The sequence below is a fragment of the Schistocerca cancellata genome, chromosome 1 (assembly GCF_023864275.1).
Source record: "Schistocerca cancellata isolate TAMUIC-IGC-003103 chromosome 1, iqSchCanc2.1, whole genome shotgun sequence".
In the NCBI taxonomy this organism is placed as follows: domain Eukaryota; kingdom Metazoa; phylum Arthropoda; class Insecta; order Orthoptera; family Acrididae; genus Schistocerca; species Schistocerca cancellata.
In genome coordinates, this window is record NC_064626.1 from 90788687 (window position 1) to 90799563 (window position 10877).

At 42.4% G+C, this 10877-nt stretch overlaps 1 protein-coding gene across 1 annotated transcript in view; it reads left to right on the forward strand.

The window, feature by feature from the left end:
• The window catches only part of LOC126182348 (uncharacterized), a 128214-nt gene extending 117698 nt beyond the window's left edge, over positions 1-10516 (forward strand). Inside the window, exon 8 of the mRNA XM_049924885.1 lies at positions 10427-10516. Within this exon, the coding sequence (XP_049780842.1) occupies positions 10427-10516 (90 nt within the window). The remainder of the gene's footprint in view (positions 1-10426) is intronic.
• Positions 10517-10877: the final 361 nt, after the last annotated feature.

A 10877-nucleotide genomic window follows, 5' to 3' on the forward strand; every position in this document is an offset into this window, starting at 1 on the left:
TGTGTGGCGATTTTTCTTTCCATAAGTCTTTCGATTTATGCGGCGTCAGTTTCTACACAAACGGATCGCACTTCACGACGTACAATTTAACGTGGGAAAGAGAGTTCTACAAAGGGTATGTGAGGCCAACAGAAAGGGCTCTTAAGTACAAAGACAGCTTGAACAGTGCCACCTTGAAATACAAAGATTTCAAAATCGACAGCTTAAAACCTTTAGAAATGTCATTTATAGCCATAAATATTATTTTCCGCTTTTTGACCACTGTTGTATACATGTACCTGCCCCAGTTACGTAATGTCCCCGGAAAGATATTCTTGTCCATTCAGATCACGGGTATAACGCAGATCTTGTGTTCTGAGGTCATTTATCGTATGACAGGCGTCCCGGACCTTTCTACGATGGTCCACATTGATAGTGCCCTCACTCTTCTAAGATGTATCTGGCTTAACTTGTTCTGCTACCAAATGTACGCGTGTGTCCGTCATCTTAGGCTCCCTGACGACCTACCACCTGCTGAAGCCAGAAGGGTATTCCGTGGTCAAGCGCTGTATGCACTGATACCCTGGAGTGTGGTGTGCACAGCAACTATTGCTTTCGAAAAGACGAGCAAATATTACCTGATGCACAGTCGGATAATATTCCTTGCGGGGATTTCTCTATCGATAACTTTCAATTTGGTTTGTCTTGGGTCGGTGGGATACATGTACTTACGTGCTCGGAACTCCATGCGGCAACTCAAAATTTTTAGTAACGATAAATTTGCCTCTAAGAAACAATATGTTTTTATGTCAGTTAAGGGTGTTATTTTGAGCGGGATAGGTATAATTATTAGAATTGGGCTCCACCAGGCACAAGGCATAGCGCAGTTTGTGTACTACGTACACATAGCCACGATGGTGCAGGGACCACTGCAGTTCGTTTTCTTCATTTGTAATGGAACGACGCTGCCTCTGCTCAGGAACAGAGTGCTGTCATGGTGCAATCCGGGTATCATCCGCCCAGGACAGGAGCTCTGTTCAACAGCTGAGAGAAATCTGGAAAGGAGGAGAAATGAACGGTCTCCCCTTGCGCAATCCTCGTTGTAAGTTACATGGGTATTGTTTCCAAAGGGCTGTCTTGACTGTGGACAGCACTAAAGCCAGTGACCAGTCATAATGATTGAATCCAGCTGACAACACAAAATTAACTCCTACTGCTAACGTATTTTTCTCATTTGTTCTTAATTAATTATAAATGCCTATTTCTACATGTCTGTGTTTCTCTAGTTAATTTAATGAATTGACATTAAGTAACTACTATTAAAATGTAATTTGCTAGAAGATAATAAGAATTTCTTGCTCTATTTCCTCCAACCCACCCTGTGATAACATGTTAACTTGGTCTCCGAAATTTTCACAAAAACATTTTGTTACCCATAGCATATGAACAAAACGAAAATAATGCAAGAATTTCTTGCATATGAAAAAATATTTCAACCACTGTTTAGTGAAGGAAACAGAATATACTCTTGCAATGTCTTTACAGGAATGTTTGCCTTTTCCATTGATTCCTACAAAGCTTTAAAAAGATGTCTATGTTACCCTTCTTATTTTGCAAATAACTGCAGAACTGTGCTTCGTCTTATGTCTCACACTAGATCGCTCAACCCAAAATTCTGTCTCCGACTAGTACTAGGAAGTTTTTAATGACAATTTTACATGACTTTCACCTTTGGCAACGCTTCTTATATCTGAAAATTATTCCGTTGTACCATATTAAACTTCAGCTTGATACGAAATTTTTTTTGCGAATTTATTTACTTATCTACATTGTTCCATGACAGTGTTTATTTTTTGGGAAATATGCAAGTCTTAAATAAGAATTGTATGTGTGTATTACGTGTATGTTCAGTACTGTGTCAAGAAAAATTAATATCAGTGTCATACCAGAGGAGCAGGAAGATGGAGATAACTCAACTGTGTGGAAGAACAGGTAATGGTGTTCGTAGCGCTGATTAGTGTTCTGATTGGTCAGAGGGGCACAAAATGTTATAGTATGAGACAGTAACAAATAAGTGTCGTTGTGACATGTTGTTTGAAGTGAATGCATAGTGTTAAAGGACAATTCCACAGGACACAGGAATAAGAGCAGTTGTTGTACAGGATGTTGACATACTGATTGAGAAATACGGTAAGGTATTAAAGAAAACGTTAAAAATTAATGTATATACGGCGTAGCACTTGTAAAGAAGAAACCATGTTGTTTAAAAGTGTATTTTTACAATTAATGTAGTGGAAGGGAAAAAAATGTGTCAGAAGTTAATGTGAAAGAACATATGTCTGGCAGGAGTTATACAGTAAGGGCGTAGTACCTCGAATTTAGTGTGATTTGTAATCAACAGATGATGGCCAATTTGTTCGAATAAAAACAGAGTGAGCGAACAGGGTAAATGAAACCGATCCCTGTGTGAATTTAATATACGCTCCTACTGAGCATCACTGCCACAGACGGTATTACATAGAGTCATTTTTGCAGAAACTGTCAAGTTACAGCGAACCTTAACGGTGAATTTCATGGAGGAAGGATTGCTATTTTGGAACTAGAGATTACAGCATCCCTCGCCATCTCCGTACGACACGAGGTAGGTGTGACGTGCAGCTCAGCCTACCTGCATACCTATTTGATCACATACACACTCACTCACTCTCAAACACACACACACATACACACACACACACACACACACACACACACACAGGTGCGCGCGCGCGCGAGCACGCTGCAGAATCGAAACAAAGTGATGAACGCCTTCCGTCGTTTCTTCGGAACACCCGCAGCGTCGCGGAAACACAATCGCGGTTTGCCCCGAATCAGCCGGTCGGAGTGGCCGAGTGGTTCTAGGCGCTCCAGTCTAGAACCACGAGACCGCTACTGTCGCAGGTTCGAATCCTGCCTCGGGAATGGGTGTGTGTGATGTCCTTAGGTTAGTTAGGTTTAAGTAGTTATAAGTTTTAGGGGACTGATGACCTCAGATGTTAAGTCCCCGCGTCAAACACATCACGTGACGCTCTACTCCGCGTGTTTAGTTACAAGCAGTTTACTGGCGGAACCGGATAAATTTCCTACACTAGTAAAACCGCTCTAAATTTGACGTCGTCATCTTCGCTTTGATCAGCGAGGCATGGTTAAGCTTCACCAATCTGTCCAGCACCGGCAATTACCAGCACTGTTAGTACACTGAGGAGCCAAAGAAACCTGTATACCTGCCTAATATCGTGTAGCGCCCCCGCGAGCACGCAGAAGTGCCGCAAGGCGACGTGGCATGGACTTGAATAATGTCTGAAGTAGTGCTGGAGGGAACTGACACCATGAATCATGCAGGGCTGTCCATAAATCCGTGAGAGTACGAGGGGTGGAGATCTCTTGTGAACAGCACGTTACATCCCACATCTGCTCAATAATGTTCATATCTCGGGAGTTTGATGGCCAGCAAAAGTGTTTAAACTCAGAAAAGTGTTTATGGAGCCACTCTGTAGCAATTCTAAACGTGTGGGGTGTCACATTGTCCTGCAGGATTTACCAACGTCCGTCGGAATGCACAATGGACATGAATGGATGCAGGTGATCAGCCAGGATAGTTGCATACGTGTCACCTGTCAGAGTCGTATCTAGATGTGTCAGGGGTCCCATATCACTCTAGCTGCACTCCATTACAGAGGCTCCACCAGCTTGAACAGTCCCCTGCTGACGTGCAGGGTCCATGGATTCATGAAGTTGTCTCGGTACCGATTCATGTTCAACCGCTCGATACAATATGAAACGAGACTCGTCGAACCAGACAAAATGTTTCCAGTCATCAGCAGCCCAATGTCGGTGCTGACGCACAGGCGAGGCGTAAAGCTCTGTGACGTGCAGTCATCAAGGGTACAGGAGTGGTAGTTCGGCTCCGAGAACCCATATCGATTATGTTTCGTTGAATGGTTCAGACACTGAAACTTGTTTATGGCCCAGCATTGAAATCTGCAGCAATCTGCGGAACGGTTGCACTTCTGTCACGTTGAACGATTCTCTTCAGTCGTCGTTGGTCCCGTTCTTGCAGGATCCATTTCCAGCCGCTGCGATGTCGGTGATTTGATGTTTCATCGGATTCCTGATATTCACAGTACACTCGTACGGGAAAGTCCCCAGTCCATCGCTACCTCGGAAATGCTGTGTTTTTTTTTCTTTCTTTTTTCTTGGCGTTTCAGTGTATTAACGTTACTACTATCGAGTAAGGTTCCAAGATCAGACCGCAGGACTGGGGAGATAACCACCTAAGTTGAATAAATGACCTTGAATTGGCTGCATGCAATATACAATTCAAAGCCAACACGGAAACGGCGACTTAGAAAACATCACTCTCAGATCTGCACAGGAAAAGTTCAGTTTATACATGTGAATTCACCCTAGCCACGCCCGTCACTTTCTACTTAACCACTACTTCCAGCTACCTAACATGTCCACGTTCCCTCTGAGCTCACCGACAATGACGCTCCTGCCACAGGAAACCACACAGGCTTCCAGAACACCTACTGCCAATAACGGAAGAATTCCTCCATCAGTAATAATTGGAATTATTATCTGAGGGGACTGTTGAAGAGGTGCAGATGTTTTAACTGTTCCCAAAAAAGTTGTCGGATGGCACAAGAATGTACAGATTATGCTGTGACTACAGATACCTCAACACAAGGACTGTCACTGGTGCACATCCAACATTGAATGCAAAAGACATTTTGGACAACTTGGGTCAGTGTAAATACATTTTTACGATGGGCTTAAGAGCGGTCCAGAACATCCACACAGGGAACAGCAGGGCCGCGCGGGGCAGCCGCACCGTCTAGGGCTCCTTGCCACAATTCGCGCGGCTCCCCCAGTCAGAGGTTCGAGTCCTCCTCCGGACATGGGAGTGTTAGTTTAAGTTAGATGTCCTTAGGTTAGTTAGGTTTAAGTAGTTCTAAGTTCTAGGGGACTGATGACCTCAGATGTTGAGTCCCATAGCGCTCAGAGCCATTTGAACCATTTTTTGAACGCATAGTGCTCACAGCCATTTTATTTGTGACTGGCGATTGTTTACAGAGTTACACCGTAATTATCGGTTAGTGAGGAGTTTTTAGAGTAAGTCTTTTGATGTGGAAAAGAATGGTTTCCATCGCGTCCTAAAATCGGTGAAACGAAAAGAAGATTGTTAAATGCTTATACACGTCGAGATTCATTTTCAGTTGAAAACGCTGTTGTCTGCTTTGTATTATGAAAGAGATTTGAAAAGAACTGTTGAACATTTCTTCGAATGGCTGTTCCACATCTGAACCTGCCCCAGCACCGGTGCTGATTTAGGGCGTAGTAATGAGCGTAATAGTGAGGGAAACGTCTGGACACAAAACCGAAGTTAATGTGAAGAAATAGAAAATATTGTACAGGAAAATGCGAAGAGATTACCGACTACCAAAGAGATTACTGCTAGCCAAAACATTAACCACGAAAACAAACGCAATGCGTGCTTAAGCGCCAAAAAATAACAAATTATGCATGAACCGATGTGCTACTCAGTTCTTTAGAAAAATCTAAATTACAATCTCACCGCTGTTATTTAAAGGAAATAGTAATCGCGGGGTCACTGGTGATGGACAAACTTGTGATTGTTTTAGAATTTTAGTTTGACTCTAAACAGACTTTATTATATAAACTTCAGTTCGGACATTTGTCCTCTTACTGATGCTATATACAAATCTTCACTTTAATTGAATTACGTAAACATGAATAAGAATCATATTTGGCGTCTGCAACCAAAATCATAGATAGTGGGCAACGTGAATAATCAAACAAACAATCCTTCTTGTTTAAACATATCTCAAATACTGGTAACACTATATACTTCCAACTCAAAGTTATACGGCCACATAACACAACATCATTAAAAGAACAAAGATCATAAAGCTTAATAAAACTGAACTGCCCACATAAAGGTCCACAGTGAAGCATGCTTATACTAAAAATGCAAAGTGGGCCAACCAAGGTCGCAAAACTGGCACACTGGAATAATAAGGTGCACATTCATTAAAGATACTCAAATGATTAACGTAAGTGCCAAATAAGAATGGCTGGTAATAACTAAACCAGAAAATTTCATAGCAAACAGATCGTGAAATGAAAATGTCTCACCTCGTAATGTAACTGCTTGGAAACGCAGTGATTGCTGCTGTCCGTGCGCCAGTTGCAAATTTCTCACTACAGTTGCTGAGAGCTTACTGCCAATGCTCCAGACAGCAAGTAAACTATTTTAGAGACATAACTGGGTGAGACACTACTTTAAATAAAAATGACTTGGACCGAGGATGTTGACCATGCTCTTAGGTGAAATATGCATTTAACAAACAGTTTTTACATTATCTGATATATTATTAGTTGTCTGAAATTCATGTTACAACGCGCATTAACAACGACAAAGGGCAACATTGATATCAAACGCTCACTCTCACATCATCGTCATCATCATCATCATCATCATCATCATTTAAGACTGATTATGCCTTTCAGCGTTCAGTCTGGAGCATAGCCCCCTTATAAAATTCCTCCATGATCCCCTATTCAGTGCTAACATTGCTGCCTCTTCTGATGTTAAACTTATTACTTCAAAATCATTCTTAACCGAATCCATGTACCTTCTCCTTGGTCTGCCCCGACTCCTCCTACCCTCTACTGCTGAACCCACGAGTCTCTTGGGCAACCTTGCTTCTCCCATGCGTGTAACATGACCCCACCATCTAAGCCTGTTCGTCCTGACTGCTGCATCTATAGAGTTCATTCCCAGTTTTTCTTTGATTTCCTCATTGTGGACACCCTACTGCCATTGTTCCCATCTACTAGTACCTGCAATCATCCTAGCTACTTTCATATCTGTAATCTCAACCTTGTTGATAAGGTAACCTGAATCCACCCAGCTTTCGCTCCCATACAACAAAGTTGATCGAACGATTGAACGGTGCACAGATAACTTAGTCTTGGTACTGACTTCCTTCTTGCAGAAGAGAGTAGATCGTAGCTGAGGGCTCACTGCATTAGCTTTGCTACACCTCGCTTCCAGTTCTTTCACTATGTTGCCATCCTGTGAGAATATGCATCCTAAGTACTGGAAACCGTCCACCTGTTCTGACTTTGTTCCTCCTATTTGGCACTCAATCCGTTTATATTTCTTTCCCACTGACATTACTTTCGTTTTGGAGATGCTAATCTTCATACCATAGTCCTTACATTTCTGATCTAGTTCTGAAATATTACTTTGCCAACTTTCAATCGAAGCTGCCATCACAACTAAGTCATCCACATATGCAAGACTGCTTATTTTGCGTTCACATATCTTGATCTCACCCAGCCAGTCTATTGCTTTCAACATATGATCAATAAATAATATGAACAACAGTGGAGACAGGTTGCAGCCTTGTCTTACCCCTGAAACTACTCTGAACCATGAACTCAATTTACCGTCAACTCTAACTGCTGCCTGACTATCCATGTATAGACCTTTAATTGCTTGCAAAAGTTTGCCTCCTATTCCATAATCTCGTAGAACAGACAATAACTTCCTCCTAGGAACCCGGTCATATGCCTTTTCTAGATCTATAAAGCATAGATACAGTTCCCTGTTCCACTCATAACACTTCTCCATTATTTGCCGTAAGCTAAAGATCTGGTCCTAACAACCTCTAAGAGGCCTAAACCCACACTGATTTTCATACAATTGGTCCTCAACTAATACTCGCACTTTCCTTTCGACAATACCTGAGAAGATTTTACCCACAACGCTGATTAAAGAGATACCTCTGTAGTTGTTACAATCTTTTCTGTTTCCATATTTAAAGATTGGTGTGATTACTGCTTTTGTCCAGTCTGGTGGAACCTGTCCCGACTCCCAGGCCATTTCAATTATCCTGTGTAGCCATTTAAGACCTGACATTCCACTGTATTTGATGAGTTCCGACTTAATTTCATCAACCCCAGCTGCTTTATTGCGCTGCAATCTATTGACCATTTTCTCCACTTCCTCAAATGTGATCCTATTTCCATCATCATTCCTATCTCATTCTACCTCGAAATCTGAAACATTGCTGATCGTATTTTCACCTACATTGAGCAATTCTTCAAAATATTCCCTCCATCTGCCCAAGGCATCCACAGGATTCACCAACAGTTTTCCTGACCTGTCCAAAATACTTGTCATTTCCTTCTTACCTCCCTTTCGAAGACTGCTAATTACACTCCAGAATGGTTTTGCAGCAGCTTGACCCATAGTCTCCAACCTGTTTTCAAAGTCTTCCCAAGATTTCTTCTTGGATGCTGCAATTATCTGTTTGGCTTTGTTTCTTTCTTCAACATAACCTTCTCTGTCTACCTGAGTTCAAGTATGTAGCAATTTTGATACGCCTTCTTTTTCGTTTTACGGGCTGCCTTGACTGTGTCATTCCACCAAGCTGTTTGCTTCGTCCTACCTTTACACACTACTGTTCCAAGACATTCTTTAGCCACTTCTAGTACTGTGTCCCTGTACCTTGTCCATTCCTTTTCCAATGACTGTAATTGACTACATTCAACTAACTGGTACCTTTCTGAGATCGCTGTTATGTACTTGTGCCTGATTTCCTTATCCTGAAGTTTCTCCTCTCTTATCCTCCTACATATGGACCTGACCTCCTGCACTTTCGGCCTCACAATCCCAATTTCAATGTAGATTAAATAACGATCAGTGCCATCAAAGAATCCCCTGAATACACGTGTGTCCCTCACAGCCTTCCTGAATTCCTGATCTGTTATTATATAGTCAATGACAGATCTGGCTCCCCTGCCTTCCCAAGTATACCGGTGAATGTTCTTATGTTTAAAAAAGGAGTTTGTGATTGCTAAGCCCATACTGGCGCAGAAATCCAAGAGTTGTTTCCCGTTCCTGTTGGCCTCCATATCCTCTCCGAATTTACCCATAACCTTTTCATACCCTTCTGTTCGATTTCCAATCCTGGCATTAAAATCACCCATGAGCAGAACACTGTCCTTGTCCTTTACTCTAACAACTACATCACTGAGTGCCTCATAAAAACTATCCATCTTATCTTGATCTGTCCCTTCACAATGCGAATATACTGACACAATCCTAATTTTCTTGCTAGACACTGTCAAATCTATCCACATCAGTCGTTCGTTTACATACCTTACTGCAACTACGCTGGGTTCCATTTCTTTCCTGATGTAAAGACCTACACCCCATTGTGCTATTCCTGCTTTGACTCCTGACGGATAGACCTTGTATTCTCCCACTTCCTCTTCTTTCTCACCCCTTACCCGAATGTCACTAATAGCTAAAACGTCCAGCCCCATCTTACTTGCAGCCTCTGCCAGCTCTACCTTCTTCCCAGAGTAGCCCCCATTGATATTAATAAGTCCCCATCTCATTAACATTTGTTTGCCAAGTCGTATCTTAGGAGTCCCTGGTTTGTCAGTTACAGGTGGGACTGTGTCACCTCCAAAGGTCCGAGGTATTTTGCTCTGATTGTTGCCAGCAACATATTTAAAGTACCAGGGAAGCAGGTTGCTAGCCTTACTTGCCCCGAGTCCCATTGAGTTTTACCCCTAACGGTTGAGGGACTAACCGGTGGATTTGGCAGTCTCTGCCGTATGAGCACAAAGGTGACCACGACTCAGAATATGTCCGAGATGCCCAGCCTTATTCCAAAGTAGCTGGTATCCCGACTGTCGGGACAACTTACTTGGCCACTCATACGTTGCCCGTGGTTCATGAACTAGGACATGACTACAGGAACCCACACCATGAACCACTCACTCTCACAAATGTTAGAAAAATAATTAATAGACATGAAAAATCCCTTGCAGTGAAAATTAAACCCTCTTTATTGAAAAATCTCAATTTCCTTGATATGGCTGTCTAATTGAACAATGAATGTAGCTACGCACGACTGCACTGCCACGAAATAAAAAAATGTTACCTTAATTCCCTTTCATACTCTTTTCTAATATCCTTGCGTCTCACTTCATTCTACATCATTGATCGAATCTTTCTCCACTGTTTCACAACATTCAGACACAAATCACTTTACTTAAACACAGGTGCACTTAACTTCACGTCTACACTGCCCAGAGTCCCCTGCTCGCCGTCTAACACACAACTACCCTCCTAACGCTGGAACTCCTGCGCCCTCGCTCCCCAGCAGCGATGACAAAAACGAGCACACCTTCCAGCGACACAGCTGCTCCGAGCAAAGACTGCGAGCGAATAATAAGCGACTCAGAAGTGTCTCTTAGCGTCTGAGACATACGTAGTACGCACAAAATCCAGAAGTGCAAATAACGGACTCCCAGTAGACCTGTTCAGTGACAGGTTTGTTCTCCTGCTCTTTCTCGGCAGGTTAAGCTGTGTGTTCTGGCTGCCACCATTTACTCTGCCACCTGCTGGGCTTTAACTCCAAATAAAGATGACCTGAAAAACTGGCACTGAGATGCAGTCAATGAGAACTTCCTTCTTTCATTCGTAAGTAATTACATTTGACTAACGATTTCAATATTATATTCTGCAACTTCGAATGCTGTCTACAGACTCCTATATGAAATGTATCATTGGGTTAATGAGCGTCTTATGGGTGCCGCCATTTACTCTGCTGTCGACTACGTTTTATTTTCAATGGGAACATGCCCTGCTTCAGAGGAGGCTTTTAAATGTAGGCAAATGACTACTTCCGTCTATCATTGGATAAGTAATAACATCTGGTTGACGATTTTTAATAATACATTCTGCTACGTCAAAGGCTATCTACAGATTCCTATTTGGAATGTAATAACACGGTTCTTCTCCTCTACTT